At 50.2% G+C, this 22,984-nt stretch overlaps 1 protein-coding gene across 37 annotated transcripts in view; it reads left to right on the top strand.

Moving 5' to 3' along the window:
- JAKMIP3 (Janus kinase and microtubule interacting protein 3) overlaps nucleotides 1-22,984 on the top strand; it is a 179,096-nt gene that overhangs the window by 124,616 nt on the left and 31,496 nt on the right. For 30 of the 37 annotated variants that reach the window (XM_051982747.1, XM_051982745.1, XM_051982751.1 and 27 more), the window contains 6 exons: nucleotides 4,283-4,366; nucleotides 9,629-9,691; nucleotides 13,567-13,665; nucleotides 16,283-16,381; nucleotides 16,468-16,527; nucleotides 22,101-22,166. In XM_051982747.1, the coding sequence (XP_051838707.1) occupies nucleotides 4,283-4,366; nucleotides 9,629-9,691; nucleotides 13,567-13,665; nucleotides 16,283-16,381; nucleotides 16,468-16,527; nucleotides 22,101-22,166 (471 nt within the window). The remainder of the gene's footprint in view (nucleotides 1-4,282; nucleotides 4,367-9,628; nucleotides 9,692-13,566; nucleotides 13,666-16,282; nucleotides 16,382-16,467; nucleotides 16,528-22,100; nucleotides 22,167-22,984) is intronic. The other 7 variants (XM_051982768.1, XM_051982769.1, XM_051982774.1 and 4 more) reach the window with 1 other exon arrangement.

Below are 22,984 nucleotides of genomic sequence, written 5' to 3' on the forward strand. Positions count from 1 at the left end.
GATTATTCTGGATAACATTTTCAAGAATTAATTTTTGATTAATTATTTTTCAAAGTAGATAATTTGCCAAAAACAACCTTTATCAAAGATCAAAGCAAGTAGCCTCCCACTGACAAGTATTGGATTTCTTAAGCCTCTTCCCTGGGTGCTACCCTATTACCCCTCCCAGTCCTGATGGTTATGTCCAATGATTAAGCCTCTTCCCTGGGTGCTACCCTATTACCCCTCCCAGTCCTGATGGTTATTGTCCAATGATCTCTTCCCTCAGCTTCTTTCCTTGGATGATGATCTGATCTTGAGGCCCTTATCCATTCTTTTTATTTATCTATTCATTCATTCATTCATTCGTTTGTTTGTTTATTTATTGCTGAGATGGGAGTTAAGTGCCCAAGGTCACACAGCCAGGAAATGTTAAGTGTCTGAGATCAAATTTGAACTCAGATCCTCCTGACTTCAGGGCTGGTGCGCTATCCACTGTCCATCTCGCTGCCCTCCCCCTTTCCCATTCTTGAAGCCTTCTTTTACAAGCCCTTCAGCTTATCAGTGTTGTTCTCCAAAGGTCCTCTAGAACCAAGCACAGTATCCTAGATGTTAACTGACCAAACAAAGGATTAGCATCTCCTTATTCCTGGAAAACTTCCTCTCTCAATGAAGCCTAAGAGCACTTTTGTCTTCTCGGCTACTGTCCTAAGGTGACCTCCGATTGAGCTTGTTGGTCTCTAAAATCTGGAAATCTCTTTTTCTCAGAAGAATGAGCTTTCAAACCAGGCAGCCCAAATCTTGTTCTTGCAAAACTGATTTTTGGAACCTAGGAATGAAACATTATAGAATGAACACTTTCATAAAACCAACATTTTAGATGAAATTTCATTTCATGATTTTTTTTCATGATCTAGCCTAAGATATTTTCGATTTCCAAATCTCTTATTCAATATGTAAAGTCTCCTTCCCATTGTATGTCCTTTGCAAATTTAGTAAATGTGTGATTAGCACTTTCTAAAATTCATGAAAAAGTGTCAAACAATCCCGAGCCTGTCGGCTCCCTTGGCGTTCCCACCTTAAGTGGATATCGAACCATCACTGCCACTCTGCCAGTCATTCCCCTCCACACAAAGTGAATCAGTTGAAATGTCTTCCTTCTTTCCTTTCCACATCTTTCCATCTTTCCATAAAAACTCAGCATGAGGTACCTTATTAACACTAATGAGCTTTGCTAAAATTCAGGTAATCTCTGTCAAGTCCAACACCCCAATCTGCAAGTTTAATAACTGTCAAAAATCTCTCCTCTTCTTGATCTTTTGCAATGACCTACCTAACTTTTCCTTTGTCATCACACTCCCTTTGCTAGTTAGTCGCTAAGCATCCCTTTGATAATGTGTGAAGCTCAGAGTTGTAGAGTTTGTGGGCGTCATTCTCTCCCCCTTTTGGTGAAGAACAATGGTGAAAGTGCAGAAGGTGAGGACTGGCAAGCTTCTCCTAATTAGGAAAGGCTATTTCTCAGAAGGACAGACCACCAGGCATTAACTGCCAGGCCAGAGCAGTCGCTGCTTACTTTCCAACCTGGTTGATTCCCCAAACCAGTTTTTCTGGACTCCTCTTCTGCAGCTCTGCCAGGGGGCACTTCAGCCCCGGGTATCTCTTCTCCCATTACTTGCTCCTGCAAAGAACGTGTCCTGGGTTCATTTCCCAAGATGTGCCGATAGCAAAATGGACCTGCTAAAATCAGTCCTCCGTCGGCTTGTCTCCCTGGCTCCCCTCCTGATGAACTGATTGCTTCTAAAGTATCACTATCCAATAACAGTTCATGGCCGTGCCTTCTGGATCACAGAGCAGTGGCAAACTGCCCTCCTGTCTCCGTGTTGTTCCCGCTTTATTTCTCCATTAATGTTAACGATCTAAAAATCACTGAACTCTCTATGGGTGTATTTCTCCAGAACTCTTAGTGGCTGGATGCATTTATGAAGAATCTCTCTGTGATCTTAACTTGGATGTGAGTGACTTCTTGTTGAATGAGGGACTTAAAGGGAGCAACTCGTTCTACTGACTCACATGTTTTTAAAAAAATTAATGATAAACACAGTAGGATCTTGTATTTCTTTCAGTTCTTAGCCAATCAACAAACACTTATTAGGCACTTACTATGCTCCAAGTTTTATACGAAATACTAGGGATACAATTTTTCAAATCAGTCTCTGATTTTGAGGAGATTACGATCTAAGGAGGAAAGACAGCCAGGAAAGGAAGCTAGAAGCATGGGGTATGATAGAGAAGCTCTAAAGCAGTGTCACTGCTGGGAACTGGGGAGAAGGCTGTGCTGAACCCCTTTATTTTTATAGCTTTTTATTTACAAAACATGCATGGGTAATTTTTCAACACTGACTTTTATAAAACCTTCTGTTCCAACTTTTCCCCTCCTTCCCCTCATCCCTCCCCTAGATGGCAGGTAGTCCCATACTTGTTAAATATTGAACCCCTTTATTAAAGAAGTGCTCTGGAGCCCGTGGCTTTGCCCTTAGACAGAGGGGCAGAGAGTGCGGATGAGGTGAGAGTACCAGGCACGTTCAGCGTCACAGGATCATGAGGCATTTTAAGCCTGAAGCTTGGTTTGCTCAGGCAAAAATACCATTTGGGAAAGTCTGCCTGCCTCCTCCCTCCTTAATCAGGGATGCCCTCAATATGAATGGGGAGCCTTCTTAGAGAGATGATGGAGATGGCAAAGTGGGCACACAGCGTAGCATCCCTTCAACGGCCTCCTTGGGGTTTACTGAAAAGGTTTTGTCACCGTAACACAGCTGGATGTAAATACTCATCTGCGCCCATGTGTGTGAACACATGTGTGAATAGAATCTGTATCTCTCTGTTTGGAGGTGTGAACTGCGGCCGCCATCGCTGACAACCTCTCACTGGGCTCTTCTTGCCTCCGTAGCCCACTGCCCCCCTCAGTACCATCATTCAAACAGCATCGCCCAGGAGGACCCTTGTGAGAACAAGGCTTCTCCGGGTCTTTGGCCTTCTGGGAAGTAGCTGCCTCAGGCTAAAGGGAGACAGGAGGGGATGTAGAGGGGAAGCTGCTTCAGCATGCTTGCTGCTCGTTGGCAAATTCATGAATAGCTACTCATTAATATTCGTTAATAGAATTGAATTTGAATCAATGCAGTTTGGAAAGTAGGAGTGGAAGTTTAAAGCAGGGAAGACTTGGAGCGAGATCACGACATTCGTAGTGCTCGTTTCCTCTCTCCAGCCTCCCTGAGCTATGGGCACTGCTCTCATGGTGGGGACGTAGATCCCCCTAGAGAACCAACCTCCCCCACCTAAATCCCCTCCCCCATTCTCACAGAGTCCTATGAGCATGGAAGCTTGTCCTTCATCAGAACTCCCATCCCCTCTGTGCCAGGATGTTTGGGTTAGACAGACAGTATGGTAGAGTGGATAGAAAGCTGTATTTGGACGTAGGTACACCTGCCTCTGGTAATTAGTAGCTGAGTGCCGTGGACAAGTCATTTCATCAATCAGATTCTCAGTTTCTTCAGCTGTAAAATGGGGGTGATTCACTGACTATTTCATAAAGTTAATATGAGGAAATTACTTTGAAAATGTTTAAGGAAGTATACAAATGTGAGGTGGATGAATCATTGCTCAAACTAAAGCCACTGCTTAAACTATTAGGATGAAAATTGGAATGGCTAACAGCTCTTAATTATGCGGTTAGCATAACGTGAAGCAAGGTGAAATTTAGCAAAAGAGATCATGGCAGCCGTGACCAGTGGCACCAAATGTTCTGCTTTGGGCCCCATGAGAGGTTGATCAATGGCTGCTGATCGTGGGGAGGACCCGTTAGATACTCTGATGGTGATTTCAGAGATCGTCTTTCGTTTATTTGTTTATTTATTTATATTTGGTTTCTTATTTAAAGAACTAATTTAGTTTGGAATAGACCGTCTCTGACCGACGGCTGGCACTCTGGCACTAAAGCTGGAGCAATAGCTGCTCCGTCAATACTCCTTGGTTAATAGATGCCTTAACAAAGAATACAAGGCGAGTCACCGAACTCCTTCTCCGTGCAGGGTCAGATCTCTCTGACTATTAACAATCCGTGTGTTTCTTCTGATCGGTAGCCACTTATTTCAGCCCCTTCCCTCAAGGCAGATCCATAGTCCTGCTGCTCCGCGGGTAATTGCAGAATGGTTTCCTTCAGTCAGACTTGGAGAGCCAGACCTCTTGACAGTAGTCTTGGCTCAGGAGGTGAGAGGAAGTTTGATGTATCTTTTCTCCCATCCAACAGACTCGTGAGCAGCTCCAAGCAGAAGTGCAGCGCTCCCAAGCACGAATAGATGACCTGGAGAAAGCCCTGGCTGAGCAAGGACAGGTAGGACAGACCATAAAGATCATGCCAAATGCACCCTACTTTCAACAAGGGGTGCTTTGGCAGAGGAGGGATGTTCCTAAATTCTGGGAAGTCCCTCCCTTATCTGCTCAGAAAGGCCTTCCTTTAACACACGGGTTGGGTATCATCCGGCTCAAAAATGGCCCACCTTCCAGATGTTGTTTTGTAGGGAATGGTGCATTACTTGGAACACTGTTCCACAGAAACTATGTTCATCGTGGTGGTTCTAGGCCCAAAACAACAGGGGAAAGTGTGAGCAGATACCCCTCAGGAGGAAGTAGAAGCAGTGGGCATAGTGCCCACAGTGAGGCAATTCCAGTTCTGTCCAAGTGCAACAGGACAAACAGCAGCACCAAAGGGAACCCACTGTGGGAACGAGGCTTCTCTGGAATTTGCGGTCAGCACTCTAGAGGGAGGAGGATGCCAGAAACACAGCCCCCACGCCTTACCCTTGATGGAGTGAGAAGACACCCCTCCCCAGTCACCCCTGACCTCTGCTCCCTCCATCCAAGGCATATCCGGTTCCTTTTCCAATCCTTCATTTCTTCCTCTTCAAATGAGGAAGCTGATCTCAAAGATCCTTTCTAATTCCATCCTCGTCAAAGTGAATTTCCAAAGTTTCAGCAATTCTGCTCGGATCATAGATTGGAGCACCTTCTTCGATGTGGACGCACCCGGTGGGTGCTTATTTGCCAGCATCTCCCACGTCAAATTATTCCCATAACCAAGTTAACAATTCTTAACAACCTATAGTGGTTCATGATGGCTGAAATCCCACCTCTCTAATCTGGCTTCAACACGGTCTATCCCTTTCCAGACTCATTTCTGCCCCATTCTGGACCAACTACTTGCTAGTTTCTTGAACTGATCATTCAATCTCTTCCTACCTCCATGCCTTTGCCTAAGAGGACATTTTTAAGCCCTACTTTGCCCTTTCTCTTTACTGTGATTCTTAGGATCCTCAGCTTCCTTTGTGGCTTAACACCTACCCTAGAAAATCTGCCCGGATCTCTTCTGCCATCGATCAAAAACTACCTTTGTATTGATTTACCAGTCACACATCAAATTTAGGGTCAGTAGGTTAAGAGCTTCTCAGAGAGGGGTCCTTCTCTCTTTTGTTGTGTCCACCACGCTCACACGGTGGCTGGTACAAGTAGGTTCTTAATAAATGTTTATGAATCGAAATGAAGTGAACTCACTAGCCATAGACTTGGAGCTGTCCTGAGTGCTGAAGGAAAATTTGGATAGATACATACATACAGATATACATGTAAATGTACACATAGATGTACATATATAGATATCTACTTACATGTGTGTGCTGTGTGTGTGCTGTGTGTGTGTGTGTGTGTGTGTGTGTGTGTGTGTGTAAATTCACCCTGGATATATCCAAGGCCAGGGTTCCATTTTCTACCTTATTCCTGGTCATCTGAGGAGGGCTGCCTCCCCACGGCCATCTGGTTGCAGGGCTATATTCTGGGACCTCAAGGAGGGCTCAGAACCTGTTGTTGCCAGCATCAGTGAGGTTACTCTCTCCAGATTCCTTCCTTAGAACTTCTCTGAAGAGGTTCAGCTGCCACACCTCTGCCCATCTAGAACCCTGGGCACTCTGCCTACAGTTCCACTGTGTGCTGCCCAAAGAGCTAAAGGCTCAGAGAAACCTCTGTAATTCCCCTCTGGGCTCTGGATGTTCTTTGAGATCCATCAGATACATCCTGTTTCATGGCTCCAAGGGCACTAGCATTTCCTTGGTTGAATACTCCCCCCTGCCACCTCCATGCAGGGCCCGATCTCTCCATACCCCAGAAGACTAATTTCAGGGACTAACAAAGATCCTGCCTCTGGCAGTCTATCTTCTGCCAGTGATTCTCTGCTTTGGGCTAGGCTGGTGGAGGGTTGATAGAAACACAGCCCGTAACTGGGCAGAACTCAGTGCCTCTGCAGCTGGGCAGAAGCTGAGCTGGAGCCCAGCCAGCCTTAGGGGTCCAAGTCTACTTCTCTGAGAGAATGAACTCCTCAAGAAGGTGATTGTGGGGAGACCAAGTCAAGCAGCCATCTTCCTTTGAATCTTTGTTTTCAGTTTTAAAGTTAGTTTCCTATCCATGACAAAACAATTCTGTTCATTTGAACATATCTCGGATGTGTGATCCTGCCTTTGGCTCAAGTTTTTTATGGCTTTTTAACAGTTTGAAGAATAATGTCCACGAGGAGCTCTGCCCATGTTCTCAGCCACTTCCAAAGACCACCATCAATCGCCGTCTGAGTGAGCAGCTTATCTAGTACTTTAAAGGTGACAAAGAACTATCACATCCCTTGTCTGATGGAGCTGGTGCTCACAGCTTGCTTGTTCTCTCCGTGCTCTCTAAGATGGCCCTGGATCTCTTGGCTATCATCGTGTCCTGTTGACTCTTTTTAAGGATTCAGGCCACTGAAACTTTTGTCAAAGGAAATGCCATCGGATTGGTCCTTCCTTCTCTTAAACTTGGAATGATGATTTAAAAAAATCTCCAGAATTTAGCATTAAATTTATTTTTATTTAATCTAAAAATTGTTCAGTTCAGCCTAATGTTCTATCCAGTTGGACTTTTTTTTATCTTTATTCTGTCATCCAGTATTAGCTATGCTGCCCAGCTTTGGGTTATCTGAAAATTGTATTAATATGTTTCTTCTGCTTTGAGGCAGAGGATCAAACTAGTGTGGAGTTTTTCCCAGGGCACCTCCTTCCAATTTCTTGATGAACCATTAGTGTTCTATGTTTTGAGAACAGCTATTCAGCTTGTTCTGAATTCACCCTAAGTGTACTGTCATTTAACTTATATGCTTCCATCTTCCTGCAATGTAGCGTGAGAAATCACGCCGCACACTTCGCTAAAATTTCAATTTACCAGTCTGGTAACCCTGTCAGAAAAAGGGAAAGAAACATGGTGAGTCTGGCAGCCATAACCTTTTCTTGAGGAAGTCATGTTGATTCTTTGTGATCACCACTTTATTCTCCAACTATCTACTAACTATCCTTTAAATTTTATTTCCGAGAACTTCGACAGGAACCAAAATGAAGGCCACTGGCCTGAAGAAAGCAGTCGCTTTTCTCCTTTTCTTTTGGAAAATGATCAGATTTGAGCTTCTCTGGCCGGCGGCTTCTCCATCCTGCACAGGCTTAAATTTAACAATTTAAAGTTTGCCAAACATTTTACAAATAATGTAAATATTTGGAAGTATTTCAAGTAGTTCATTTGGGGGGAAATCATGGAATAAGTTGTGTTTTTGGCAGCTCCTCCAGTACACTGTATTTTCCCAGATTAATGAAACACCATCTTCAGAACTTGTCGGGCCCCTTCCTCCTTTCCTTCTTCCATGAACAACATGATGTGACATCTGGGATAATATTTCAAAACTTCGCTTCATTCTTAGCAATTTCACTTGAAATCCCTGCAAAGCAAATAAATTGCTGTGTTCCCTGTAAATTGTGATAAAGTATGCAGCTCCGGGAGATAGGTGCTCGTGTTATTTCCCAGTTGACAGATGAGGAAACTGAGGCAAACAGATTAACTGACTTGCCTAGGGTCATAGAGCTAGTAAGTGGCTAGGCAGTGGTTGAGTTTAGCTCTTTGTGCTTTGAGCCCCAACCCTTTGTCCATTGGGGAACCCCGGGTTGGGAAGAGAGAAGCCATCTTCTCTGAGTTACCCTGATCTCTTATTTCCCTGAAAGGGAGGCTCACCAGGTGGGAGTTCCCTGAAGTGGGGCTTCACTTGGGGGAACCTCCCTGCCTTCATTCCCAGTGTTCATTGGTAAAACCACCTGGGCATGTTAAGCGGCTGACCTGCAGGCTCGGTGGTCCGTCACCATGTCCAGTGGGCCAGTTTCTGCCTCCTGCCAGTTTAGGGTTAGCAGGGACCATGCCGGTGACCTGCACTGCCACCGTGTGGACACCAGTATGGGGACAAAGGGACAAAATACACTTTGGCAGTTAAATGCCCGGGAATGATGAACAGACACTGCCATGCAAACCTGGATGCCTAAGTAATTAGGCCACTTAGTGAGCTGGGATTTCTGCATACTGTCTCACAATTTACAGAGAATACAGCGATTCATTTGCTTTGCAGGGATTTCAAGTGAAATCCTAAGAATGAGCTGAAGTCTTGAAATAATATCCCAGATGTCGCATCATGTTATTCAGGGAAGAAGGAAAAGGATGAAGGGGCCGGACAAGTTCTCAAGATGATGTTTCCTTAATCTAGGAAAAATACAGTGTACTGGAGGAGCTGCCAAAAATACAACTTATTCCATGATTTCTCCCCAAATGAATCAGAAACAAAGCTGTTAGCATCCAAAGTCAATCAATCAATTGATAAACATTTGTTAAGCACCTACTATGTGTCAGACACTGGGCCAAACTGGGGGTGCAAAAAGAGGCAAAAAGGCAGCCCCTGCCCTCAGGGAATTCAGTTTAATGGGGAGACAACAAACAAATATAGACAAAACAGGTTATATACAGAATGAGTAGAAAATGATTAGCAGATAAAAACATGGGCATTAAAAGGAATTAGGAACGACTTCCTGTACTGGCAGGAGGGAGAAGGCCCAATAATTAGCTTTTACTAATTGGATTGGATGTGACTGTTTTAGTCAATTGACCAAACCAAAGTTTTACCGTTAGCCATTATCAGGAAGAGAAGAGTGTGTCAGTTAGCCTAAGCTGACTGAAGGTCGTGAAAGAGATATGGCGATGGGTTCTTTGGGACATCCTGCCCAGGTTGGGGCCATATTTAATTCTCCCACAGCTCTCTGAGAAGTTCTGGGCCTTGGAAAATACCCTTTTATGACTTGCATTGAACAGTGAGCCCTCCGTGCCCTCCTTCCTCGATGGGCTCGCACCCCGGGTATCTCCTGGAGCAAGCCCCAGATTGGTGAGGGGCCCTGCTAGAGCCCAGTCCGGAGCCCCCCGGCCTTGGCTTCAGTCCGTCCCCTTGTCGCTCTCCAGAGCTGTCGGGCCGCTTTATTTAAGAGGTCACAGTTCCTGAGAGACTCCCCACCCACAGACACTCCTGGGGAGCTAACGGCTCTCAGGCTCGGGCGTCCTTCCCCGTTCTCCTCCCGAGGGCCGAGCAGACAGTTCAGAGGTGGGGCGGATGTGGAGTCGCTTGTTGGCAGCTGGGATTTCTCTTGCAATGTGATTTCCCCTTGATTTTGGCTCCCTCATCCCATGCCGTGTTTCTGTCTCACAATCGACTCTTGTTTTTAAGGACATGAAATGGATAGAAGAGAAGCAGGCTCTCTATCGCAGAAATCAAGAACTCGTCGAAAAGGTACCATGGCCTTCGTTCACTCTGCCCTTCATTCATTCATCCATGTATTCATTCATTCATTTGTTCATTCATTCATTCATTCATTGCCAACATTTACTGATTCCTACATGGGCTTCACCTTGGGTGAAATGAGGCCCCAGGGCTCACGGGAAGGGGACATGTGCCGTTCCTGCACCCTGCGACCGTGACTCCATGAAGGCTTCATTCTAGACCTGGCCCATCTGGGATTTCCTCTGAGGGGGAAAGCCGAGGATCTGAGTTCAGATTGTGCCTCTGTCCCTTCCCAGTGGATGACCTTGAGCCGCAGGCAGCCTCCTGCGGGCCTTTCTTCCTTGTGCCTGATGACTTCTCCGGTTCCTCGCAGCCGTGCTCCCCCCGCAACTGGCTGATGCCGTCCATCGCTGTCTCACCTTTGCCCACGTTCCTAATGAACGAGGACCTTTCTGCCTCTCACTTCACGCTCACCTCAATTTTAAGCTCCTTGAGGGCAGAACCTGAGTCCTCTCACATCTGATTAGATGGCTTTGTTCTCAGTGATCGGTGCCCAGGAAAGGTTGTGGATGGTAGTCATGACAATAATGGGATTTGTCAACTTTCCACTTGGACCTTTGGAAAGGAAAAGATCATGGAGACAGTGAATCCATCAGGGTTTCATCTGACTCTTTTTGACCCCCCTGGAGTTTGGCCATTTCCTTCTCTAGCTCATTTTACAGATAAGAAAACTGAGGCAGACAGGAATAAGTGACTTTTTCAGGGTCACACAGGTAGGATCCCATTTGAACTCAGTGCCACTGCCGGCACTGTGCCGTCCAGCAATCCCCAGGTGAATCCATCTAGCCCCCAATTTATTTGTTTAAAATTAGAATTCTATCCTGACAATGAGAGCTATCCCAAAGTGGGATTTGCTGCTCAGGAGCTGGTGACTCCCCATCCTTGCAGATCTTCAGCCAGATGTTGGACAGTTGCCCGTCAGGCCTTTCATACACAGGTTGGTTTGGAGGCGTCTCAAACCCTACGATGCTGTGAACCGCTCTTGGCTGATTCTTGCCAAAATGCAAGTTTGACAGCTGGCAGACTCGGGCCTCCTAGGGTGTTTCAGGCTCCAGCAGTCCTTAATCCCAGCAGTGGTTTAAGCCATGTTATCCTTTGGCTGTGGGATGAGAGAATGAGAGTAGCAGGATTCGCATCAGCAACATGCTCCACACAAGGCTGGCCCTTCAGCAGCTCAGAGTGTTTCCCTCTGGTCACTTGGAAAAGCTATACTTTGCAAGTCTTCAATCTAACTCAAAAAGGGGGATTAGTAACTGTCTGAGAAAATGCATCAAACCTGTGATTTATATTTACGAGTTTAACTTTAAATGAGCATTTGGTAAATGTTGAATGAAACAAGGTATAGAAAGTACTTGGCAAACCTGAAAGCGCTGAGTAAATGCATTATTAGTAGGCGTAGTATAGGCTATACCCAGGTGCAGAGTTACTGGTAATCCGGCCATTATCCTGAGCTCCAGCTTTGCTCTCCTGCGTCCATGGTTTTTATAGAAAAAGTTCGGTTGGACGTGCACGAGGGACATTTATTTTCTTTTTTTTCTCAGTTATTTTTATTATAGCTTTTTATTTACAAATATATGCATGGGGAATTTTTCAGCATTGACAGTTGCAAATCCTTTTGTTCCAACTCTTCCCCTCCTTCCCCTCACCCCCTCCCCCAGATGGCAGGTTGACCAATACATGTTAAATATGTTAAAGTACAAGTTAAATATATTATAAGTCTACATGTCCTAACAGTTATTTTGCTGTATAAAAAGAGTCAGACTCTGAAATAGTGTCCAATTAGCCTGTGAAGGAAATCAAAAATTTGACAAAAATAGAGGGAGTGGGACTTCTATGTAGTGGTTCTTAGCCATCTCCCAGAGTTCTTTCCCTGGGTGTAGCTGGTCCAGTTCATTCCTGTTCTGTTGGAACTGATTTGGTTCATCTCATTGTTGCAGAGGGCCAGGGACATTTATTTTCTAAAACACTATCTTCCTTTAATGAACTTTTTCTCGATATATATGCATCTGAGTAGAGCAGAGAACTCTGTGACTCCAGGCAGCTCAGATTGAGCCAGAGAGAACAGCCTTCCCTCAAGGTGAGGGTCCACATCCTTCTGTTCATGAGTTTAAAGGCTATTGTTCCCCAGGATCCTGGCCCCGCTAAACCCAGGAGAATGTGCAGACCGGCTGGATACCTTCATAACCATCCAAATGACTCTGTCTGAGGATTCCAGCTTCAATTTGTCTCCTGGAACCGGGAAAATGGCACCAATATGTTTCTTTTTTTTATATTTATATTTTACTATCCAATGATCAACAAACATGAATACTGAAACATACAAAGACCCGAAAAACAGATTGCATTTGAAACTGAATTTTAAGTAGTTTGTTTTTTTTAAAACATATAATCAATCTAACAAGGTAGAACAAAAAGCCCCATTCACGTTTCCTTCTGAAATTCATTTTCTTTTGTGTTTTTTCAAAAAATGTTAAATTGGTGCTTTAAAAACAATCTGTTTCGATCCTCAACAACTCCCTCTTCCCTCACTCCAAAGAGTCATTGTTCGTCAGCATTTCCACCAGGTACAGTCAGCTGAGGAGCTGCCCAACGAGGAAAGTCTGTTCCTTGTCATAGTTTTTGTTTTTTAGTTTTCCATTTTCCCCAGCTGGGAGGAGGGGGGAGAGACACCTCTGGCCATAGCGTGAGCAAGCTCTATCCAACCACCGGCCTTGGGCTGGACCCAGAGGAGAAGTCAGACTTGCCTGAGAGGGTTCCTGAAAGCAAAGAAACCGTCTTCCCGCCTCGGGGATCCCTGTGCTCAGAAAAGTCTGCCTGCTCTTGGGACTATTTTACTATGTTTTCAAGGAGCAGAACCGTCAAGTCTTCCGCTTCTCAGACCTGCTACATGTGGAGTCATAGAGAGTCAACCTAAATAGTCTTTTCTGAACACTTGCTCCCAGCCATAACTAGGGCAGAGCAGCAGGACTCTGCCCCAGGAGGATGAAATTTAGTACAGATTTAGGGTTAGGACCCGTGAAAGTCCTTCAGCTATGAAGAAAGAGCAGCTCTTGGGATCTTGCTGACAAAAATGAGCAGTTACATAGGAATCAGCGTGGCTGCTTGGCAAGTCCATCTCCTTCCCTTCAGTTGCTTCCTTACCTCTTGCCGGGGCACATTTTATCCTGTTTATTTCCCTCATTGGGCCCTTCTCAGAATCAGAACTTGAGCCCCCTCTGAGTCTCACCAAAGGGCTTGTTGACAGACCATGAGAGCACTGGGCCACAGGACTGCCTACTTAAGGATGGCTGTGGTGGTGGGGGGTTGGCAGGGAGAGGAGCAGGGTCTCTGGATGTGCACCCAAGCCAGAGTCCATCGTGGCGGATTTCTCAGGAAATCCCCTCAGGATTTCTGGGGGTTTTACAGAAAGCATCTGAAGGCCACAAAACCCAGGTCAGCATCACGGCCCAAGCACAGTCAGCCCCCATCAGCCCCTCTTCATTTGTGCCCCCCCAGCTGCCCACAGGGTCTCCGTCTCATGTTCGCCTTTCACAGAAGGTGGGGTGGGGAGCCCCTGCTTCACGGAAACAAAGAGCAGATTGTCTTGGGAACGGCCGCGTGGGCTGGGCTGCTGGCGGCCCTGATCCAAAGGGTTGGGAAGCGAGGACTCCAAAGCCATTAAGCTTCTGCAGGACAACAAATGGCGCTGATTGTCACGCTCTGCCCTGTCCTGGGAGCCCCCAGCCTGGCCGACGAGGGCCTGGGCCAAGGAGCGCTCGCCTTAGGGGCGACTCAAAATGCAGCCCGAGAGCGGTCACCGGTTACTCTCTGTTCCCTTCTTTTAGATAAAGCAGATGGAGACAGAGGAGGCGCGGCTCAAGCACGACGTCCAGGATGTGAAAGATCAAAACGAGCTCTTGGAGTTCCGGATCTTGGAGCTGGAGGTGAGCGTCCGGGCCAGAGGCGGTTGGGCTCCCACGGCCCCCACTTAAGGCCAGAGCTTCACGGAGACAGAGGGGGGAAGGGACAGGGCTCTTCAGAGACCTATTAGTGCATTCCCATGGCCGGCCCGGAGTGGCAAGGCTGGCGGTGAGCCACAGTCCACCCTTAGTGGGTCTACTCTCACGCTCAGTCCTGAAACTGCCGCCGGACAGGACCAATGTGTGAGGGATGATGGCAAAGGAGGGATAAAGGGCGTCCACCGCCCCCGGCCTCTGTTCCCACCGCCCCCGGCCTCTGTTCCCACCGCCCAGGCCTCTGTTCCCACCACCCCCGGCCTCTGTTTCCACTGCCCCGGCCTCTGTTCCCACCGCCCCCCGGCCTCTGTTCCACCACTCCCCGGCCTCTGTTTCCACTGCCCCGGCCTCTGTTCCCACCGCCCCCGGCCTCTGTTCCACCACTCCCCGGCCTCTGTTCCCACCGCCCCCGGCCTCTGTTCCCACCGCCCCCGGCCTCTGTTCCCACCACCCCCGGCCTCTGTTCCCACCACCCCCGGCCTCTGTTCCCACCACCCCCGGCCTCTGTTCCCACCGCCCCTGGCCTCTGTTCCCACCATCCCCGGCCTCTGTTCCCACCGCCCCCGGCCTCTGTTCCCACCACCCCCGGCCTCTGTTCCCACCACCCCCGCCTCTGTTCCCACCGCCCCCGGCCTCTGTTCCCACCACCCCCGCCTCTGTTCCCACCACTCCCAGCCTCTGTTCCCACCACCCCCAGCCTCTGTTCCCACCACTCCCAGCCTCTGTTCCCACCGCCCCCCGGCCTCTGTTCCCACCACCCCTGGCCTCTGTTCCCACTGCCCCAGCCTCTGTTCCCACCACCCCCGGCCTCTGTTCCCACCACCGCCGGCCTCTGTTCCCACCGCCCCCGGCCTCTGTTCCCACCACCCCTGGCCTCTGTTCCCACTGCCCCAGCCTCTGTTCCCACCATCCCCGGCCTCTGTTCCCACCGCCCCCCGGCCTCTGTTCCCACCATCCCCGGCCTCTGTTCCCACCGCCCCCCGGCCTCTGTTCCCACCATCCCCGGCCTCTGTTCCCACCATCCCCGGCCTCTGTTCCCACCACCCCCGCCTCTGTTCCCACCGCCCCCGGCCTCTGTTCCCACCACCCCCGCCTCTGTTCCCACCATCCCCGGCCTCTGTTCCCACCCCCCGGCCTCTGTTCCCACCGCCCCCCGGCCTCTGTTCCCATCGCCCCCGGCCTCTGTTCCCACCACCCCCGGCCTCTGTTCCCACTGCCCCAGCCTCTGTTCCCACCACCCCCGGCCTCTGTTCCCACCACCGCCGGCCTCTGTTCCCACCACTCCCGGCCTCTGTTCCCACCACTCCCGGCCTCTGTTCCCACCACTCCCGGCCTCTGTTCCCACCACTCCCAGCCTCTGTTCTCACCACTCCCAGCCTCTGTTTCCACCTTCCCAAAGGACTTCCATCCAGCCTCTGTTCCCACCACCCCCGGCCTCTGTTTCCACTGCCCCGGCCTCTGTTCCCACACCCCCGGCCTCTGTTCCCACCACTCCCAGCCTCTGTTCTCACCACTCCCAGCCTCTGTTTCCACCTTCCCAAAGGACTTCCATCCAGCCTCTGTTCCCACCACCCCCGGCCTCTGTTTCCACTGCCCCGGCCTCTGTTCCCACCACCCCCAGCCTCTGTTCCCACCATCCCCGGCCTCTGTTCCCACTGCCCCCGGCCTCTGTTCCCACCACCCCCGGCCTCTGTTCCCACCACCCCCGCCTCTGTTCCCACCACCCCCGGCCTCTGTTCCCACTGCCCCCCAGCCTCTGTTCCCACCGCCCCCGGCCTCTGTTCCCACCACCCCCGGCCTCTGTTCCCACCACCCCCGGCCTCTGTTCCCACCACTCCCGGCCTCTGTTCCCACCACTCCCGGCCTCTGTTCCCACCACCCCCGGCCTCTGTTCCCACCACTCCCAGCCTCTGTTCTCACCACTCCCAGCCTCTGTTTCCACCTTCCCAAAGGACTTCCATCCAGCCTCTGTTCCCACCACCCCCGGCCTCTGTTTCCACTGCCCCGGCCTCTGTTCCCACCACCCCCAGCCTCTGTTCCCACCACTCCGGCCTCTGTTCCCACCCCCCGGCCTCTGTTCCCACCGCCCCCAGCCTCTGTTCCCACCACCCCCGCCTCTGTTCCCTCCGCCCCCAGCCTCTGTTCCCACCACTCCTGGCCTCTGTTCCCACCACCCCCGCCTCTGTTCCCACCGCCCCCGGCCTCTGTTCCCACCGCCCCCGGCCTCTGTTTCAGGCGTGGGTCCCAAAGACTTTACTCTGCCCCTATGACACTGGGACATGCTGCCCTGAGGCACAGGGTTCTCTGCCCCAGAGAACATCTGCCTGAGAACAGCCGGGACTTCCCATTGTTTCTGCACCAGGCGATTTTATGGGGGGAGGAGGCTGCCGGATGATGTGGAGCTGCGGGGCAGAAGCAGAATCCCCCTCCCCGTCTTTCATGCTCCATGATCTTTCTGTCACGTCAGCCAAACTGTCCCCTGTCCGTGATTAAGGCAGAGGCAGAGATGCCCGGGACCCGACGTTTGTTTTGTTTTTAACTTTAGGAGCGGGAGAGGAAATCCCCCGCCATCAACTTTCACCACACTCCTTTTGTGGACGGGAAAAGCCCCCTCCAAGTTTACTGTGAGGCCGAAGGAGTCACGGTCAGTACTGCCCCTTCCCCCGGGCGGCCCTCCCCGAGCCCCCGCTCCTCCCGCTCACTCTGTCCGCTTTTCCTCCGGCTGACCAGGATATCCTTGTGGCGGAGCTGATGAAGAAGCTGGACATCTTGGGGGATAACGCCGTAAGTGTATGTTCCTTTACTAACTTTGCATGCTTTGGCCTCCCGGGAGCCTTCCTTCCTTCCTTCCTTCTGTCCCTTCATTTTGCCGTCCCTCTATCCCTCCAAACCCCCAGGGAGTTGGAGCGCGGTTTCCATGCCAACTCTGGGTCGTGTCCTTCAGGCCCCCCTCGAATTTAGTCAAAGTGAGAGAATGACCTCTCAGGGCCCTCCCAGCTTTCAGTCTAGATTCAGACTCATGGAGGAAGAAACATCCGCCTTCAGAATTCAGCTCGCCATTTTATTTCGCATTTCCATCTTGGTTCTAGGGGAAATGTCCCCCCATTTTTCTGCGCATGTTCTGTGCAATGGGCCAACTCATCCCGAACCTGGCCTGTTGTCCAAGGCATTGGAGACAAAAAGGATGAACACTGAGCTTTTATAGTGCTTTGAATGCATTTGATTTCCCTCCAATTATTTTTGTCTAATTGAGTCTCTGTTTGTTTTTAGATTCTGGATTTCCATGGGTGCTTTAGATCCCCCCTCTCAGGCCCTTTGCTTCTCAAGGGGCTCTGCAACTGGCAGCAGGAACTCTCCGCTATCCAACTCTCAATTACTCCTGGTAACAGAGAAGGGGAGGAGACAGAGAGCTCGGGTTAACAAAATACCCAGAACCCCACTCCCCTCTCCAGGTCTCCTCTGGCACACAGGAACTCGGCCTCTTCTTAACCAGGCCTGTCGTGAGGCAGGTTACCAGGTAGCCTCTGTGTGGACCCGAATTTCTTTCCTGCCTGCTCCTGTCCAGTCCATAACAGGGAGGTCAAGAGCAGGACCCAAACATGGGCCACGTGATGGAGGAAGAGAAATGAGGACCTTGGAACGGCCTTCCGTGAGAAACCAACCCCGGAGTAATTGAGAGCTGGCTGTACTGCCCATCCCTAAGTGCCAAACAGTGCCAGGAGCATGGTCCTGCCCTCGAAGACCTCCCACTATGGAGGTCTCGGGGGAAGAGCCACGTTGAGCCCGTCACTACAGGCAGGGAGGGAGCTAGGTCGGCCGAGGGTGGGGTGGCCACACAGATAGCTTCAGAGATGCCTTGGGGTTTTCGGAACCCCAGCCCGGCCCCTTGAGGAGACAAGAAGTTAAACACTTCTTGGGGGGAAGTGCTCCTGAGTCAGGACATTGCAGAAGCTGGCCGCCGAGTGAAAGGGGGAAGGCAGCAAGCAGGGAGGTTTGGAGATCTAAATTGCACAAAATCAGCTTGCCTCCCTCCTCCCCGCGGCCTCCCGACCAACATGAGCCAGAAGGGTGCGGGCGGATCTGGCTGAAAAGCTGGGCGGAGCCCTCAGCAGAGCACACTGGGATTGTTGGCTCGGCCCGCGGGGTCCCGCTCCTGCTTGCTGGTGTCTCGGGATGAGAACCGAGGTTAGATCTAGAAGAGATCATCAAGTCCAGGGCCCTTATCTACACTTGAGTGACTGAAGCACAGCAGGAGGAAGTGGATCCAAGGCCCACAAGGAGCTTGTGGCTGGGACTGCCCCCGGAGCGGGTGGGCTCCTACTTCCTCCAGTCGTGAGTCCCATGGCTGCCTTACCAACATTCCCTAAGCACACAAAGCACAGAACGCGGACTGTGAGACGGGGGCTTCTGCCCCCTCCCCCCATGGGGCAGAAAGCTAACGTGCCAACTGTCCGAGATAACCAGTTTGGTCTCAAAGGGTCCCCCTGGTGATGCCGCAGATGACCAGGGAGAGCCAAGGTCCAGGTTGGATCTTCTGGATGGACTTCCGTCCGCCGCTTGCACTTTCTGCGCTCTATTTAGAGACATAAACTCTTGAGAGCCACAGTTTGGTGGATAAACCCTGAAGGGAAGCTCTCCCCTCTGGGCAGGCGCCCGTCACAGGGCGTGGGGACTTCCTGAATTGATTCTGAGCTTGTCATATCCGGCTCTTGTGTCTCTCTCTAAAGCGCAGGACACGAGCGGGGCCGTGCTGTGAGACTGACCATCGGGGAACGGGCTCCAAAACCTGAATCTGATGGCTCATGTTCGGTCACGGGCACTGGTGGCTGCAAATCGTCCCTGCTGGTCCTGGCTGGTCCTGGGGCTAAATTAACCCTAGGGATTTAGGGGGGATGACCTCTGCCTACTTAGGGTGGCCAAGTGGGAGTGTGACCCTCGGGTGAGACTGAGGAGGAAGGGGATGCGGGGGGGCGCGGGAGAGCAGAGCATCTCCAGACTGCTCCGGTACATCGGCCTTTGTCTGTTGTCCAGGGGCCAAGGCAGCAGGATAGAGGCTGCTTGCTGAGGCTGGCCCCCAAGGAGGTGGCTACAGCAGTGTGGGATGGACTGGATGCCTGGAGATGAGCTAACGGGGTTCAGGTGACCGGCTGGGAGGCTTTCGGACGACAGACTGTGCCATTTCTATTCACTCCTTCATCCACCGTTCATCCATTTATTCAGGGAGCATGTGCTGGGAGCCTGCTAGGGGCGGGAGCTGAGGAAGGCACAGCAGAAGTGAGCCACTGGGTGTCTGCCCTTAAGGAACTGCAGATCACGGGTGGGAGATGGGGGGCGGAAGGTAAGACAGAGAGAGATAAGTGAGAAAAATGTGGGAGCACCTGTGAAGAGAGCTTCCCAATGGGAAGGAGAGGGGACTGAAACCAGAGTGCTCCGATTGTCTTGTCCCGGGCCCAGGCCCCTTCCTGCCCTTTCTTAGTCCCCGCTTCCACCGCGATGATGACGGTCACTCTGTTACACACTCCCCTCGTTTATTTAAGTTATAATTATTAGCGCAGGCCCCTGCTCTTGCCCTTACTGATTGGCAAGTTCTTTGAGACCAGGAACCAAGCGTGTCTCCTATCTGTGTCTCCCCCCTCTCCTGGCATACAGCAGGCACTTATTACTTGATCACTGAGTGAAGGGTCAGCTGTTTGGTTGGCGGGGCAGTTGGTTGGGATCATTATCACTGGATGAATGAATGGACAGACTGGATTCTATTTTAAACTCTCCCAGCTGACTACCTGAACCATGTTAATTAATGTCCAATTAACCCCTGTGTTGTAGCCCCTTCTTCTTCCCTGATGGCGAAGACCAGATGGTAACAGATTCTGTCTCTTTCCTGCTGCCGCTGCCCATTTGGGCGCCAGAGAAGAGCAGTCCCCCGCAGCAGTGCCGCCTTGGAGGCATTTCTCCCAGCATCACGAACCAGCGCTTCCTTCCCAAATCCGGCCACGTCCTCTTGGCCACCATTCTTCTTGACCTCCCAGCAGCCTTTGCTTCTGCCAGTGGCTTCCTCAATCCTCCAGAGGCTTCCGGGCCACTTTTCTCCCTGGATTCTGTTCTTACCCGCCTGGCCCTTTTTCCATCCATCTCCTGGTCCCTGACCCTCAGCGCTCTCCAAGCCTGTTTCCCTCTCGGTTATTTATGAATTCATGAGGGCTTCATTGTGCCCTCAACACAAATGGCACCTAATTCAGGGTGTGCAGACATAGCCTTTCTCCTTCCCGCCTCACTCGAAGGCTGGGCCTGGTGCTCACCTCCGCCACTTACCATCTGTATGAACTTGGGCGAGACATTTAACTTTTCTTGTCCTCAGTTTCTCCGTCTGTAATCTGAGGAGGTTGGACTGGTGGGTCTCCAGCATCTACACGTGAACATCCCGTTAGAATTTCAAGCTCAACCTGTGTAAAATGGCAACCCTTTTTTTCCCCCCAATCCCACTCCTTTTCAAAACTTCCAATTGCTCCGGAGAACATCTTTATTCTTCCAGTTGCTCAGGTTCTCCCCTCAGTCATTCCTTCTTTCTCTCTCACTCCCCACATCCCCTCAGCCTCCAACTCTTGTCAGTTCTACTTCAGCAATATTCCTCTCACTTGTTCAAGACCTTGTGACCTCTCTCCTGGACTACAGAATCCTCATTGGAACCATCTTTACCACTCTCTCCTTGCTCCCCAATAACCTTCCCCACCTGAAAAAGGAGCCTTCCAGAAGCCCAAGTCTTATGTCACTTCCCTGCTCAAAAACCATCAGGGGCTCCCTGTTGCCTCTAGAAAAAAACAAGGCAGAGTTTAGAACACAACTTTTCTTCATGTGTTTCCAGATTTATTTCCTCTGCTTCCCATTCCATAATCTACATTCAGCCAACGGGACAAGAAGTTATCCCCTGAACTTAGCATCTCACCATTTATATCTGACCCGGGGCAGGACTCAGCCCCACGAAAGGCCCGGGATGTGCTCCCTCCTTGGCCACATCTCAGAATCCTTGACTTCATTGAAGGCTGAGCTCACGTCCCTCGCGACCTTCTCTGGGAAACCTTCCACGACCTGTGATCCTTCAGGTCATCGGTCTCCCTCCCTCCTCAAATTATCTCTGCCCATTGATTGCACCTCCTCACCCCTCTCCCACCAGGGGAATATCGGCTCTTAGAATCCAGGGGCCAGTTTGCATTTTTATCTTTCCCAGGAACTAGGAAAGTGCTTCTCCCCTTAGCAGCAGCAGCAACAAAAAAACTGAACCGATGTGGGCAGTGCAGGGCGCTCTCGGGGTGGACAGTCCCTCTACCAATGCACATTGCAACTTCCCCAGCTCCTACTGGGAAGTCCTAGAGAGTTGGGGTGGGGGTTGGTCTTTCTTTGTGCCCCTTTCCTCTCAGCAGTATCCCCCTCCCTAAATGCCTGCAGAGTGCTCTCTGCCTGAGAGGGAGGAGCCCCTTTGTGCACTTGGGCCACAGGAGTCGGCGTACTTCCGTGCCCTGCTGTAATCATGAGGGAAACGCTGACCAGTGAAGAAATCTGACCAATCAGACGTCAGAGGCCGGCACCCAAAGGCTATGCCCGTGGGTGGTCTTGAGTGTGGGCTGGCAAGCCTGGTGGGATTTCCCAAGCGCAGCTAGTGTGTGGCCCCCGCTCCGCGCCAGAGCCTTTGTTGGATGCTCACGTCCCCAGTGTGTCCACATTAAGATGTTAATGCCATTGTCAGAACACGAATGCGTGTCTGGGAGTCGGGAATAAAGGCCTCCATCCCTCCCGCCGGGGCCATAAATAAAACATATTGACTGGAGTTTAAGAAATGCCAGACACTCCGACCGTTTTCCAGACCTGAATATTATACCGATCATTCCTGGTTCCCAGGCACTATTTTAATAATTCATGGAGTGTATTTCACCACGTTCACTTTAGACAAAAGTGTGTTCAGTGATGTGGGTTTGGGCAGAATATTCATCACTCCAGCCTTTGGATCTCTGCACAATCTGTAAGTGACTCCGGGTGTAAAACGGTGTCCCGGGGGCCAGGATGGCTCCTTTCGGGCAGATAACATGAGATTGCAGCATTAATAAGCCAGAAGAACTGTAAGCCAGAGAGGGTTGAATGGGGGGAAATCAGATGCTATATCTATGGTTGAAAAGCAAACATGTCTTAGAAATTTGAGGGAAAGTGACCATGTCTAAAATCAAAGGAAAATAAGGAGATGATCCTTTTATAGCAAGAAAACTGGGCTCGGCGGGCTTGCTAAATGCTTCTCCAGAAGGTGTGGTGTCGGGGACCGTGGAACACTAGGAAGAACCCTCGGACTCATTGGTTCTCTCTTTTGCTTTTGCCTATAGAACCTGACCAATGAGGAGCAAGTCATTGTCATCCAAGCAAGGACAGTGCTGACTCTGGCTGAGAAGGTAACAGACACTTTGACGCATTTCTTTTCTTCTTTGGTTAAATAAAGCTTTTTATTTTCAAAACACATTCATAGATACTTTTCAACATTCACCCTTGCAAAATCTTGTGTTTTATGATATTTTTTCTCCCTCCCTTAGATGGGAAGTAATTTATTAAACATTTGCAATGCTTCCTACTATTTATATAATTCTCATGCTGCACAATAAAAAGCATCAAAAAGGGAGAGAAAGAGAAACAAAAAGCAAGCCAACAACAACAGAAAGAGTGAAAATACCATTTTCAGACCCCCAGTCTCATCCCAGGTCCATTGGAACTCTCGGCCCTTTTCTCGTACACAGTTAGGGAGCCATGGTTGTGCAGGTGACAAAGGTGTGGTTATTCTGAATTAGGGGATGGGGAGCATACATGGAAACCCACTAAATATGCCCCGGCACGGAAAAGGGTGCGAGATGATGCTTGTTTCTGGACAAACTGTATTCATGATAAAATTTGTCCATGTAAGATTCATTTAAGACTTTGGCACACGAGGTGCCTAAACGTCCACATCTGCTGAGCTCGGGTTTTGGAGAAGATAAGCAATAAATGCAGCCTCGAAGAGATGCTCCCTTCCCTTCAACAACATCCCCCCCAACAATGCAACCTTTTCCTTTTGTCCAGAAGAGAAAACTAGAGCTAGCTTGGTTGGGAAGCGGTGGGGAGGGGAAGGTTCCCGGCCATTCCAGCCTCCTTGAGCTACCAGTGCCCATCAGCCTGATGACCCAGAGGTACCTTGGAAGAGCCTCAGAGCTAAGTGACACGTAGCATCCCTCTCTGCTGC

Source organism: Antechinus flavipes, chromosome 2 (genome assembly GCF_016432865.1).
Source record: "Antechinus flavipes isolate AdamAnt ecotype Samford, QLD, Australia chromosome 2, AdamAnt_v2, whole genome shotgun sequence".
In the NCBI taxonomy this organism is placed as follows: Eukaryota; Metazoa; Chordata; class Mammalia; order Dasyuromorphia; family Dasyuridae; genus Antechinus; species Antechinus flavipes.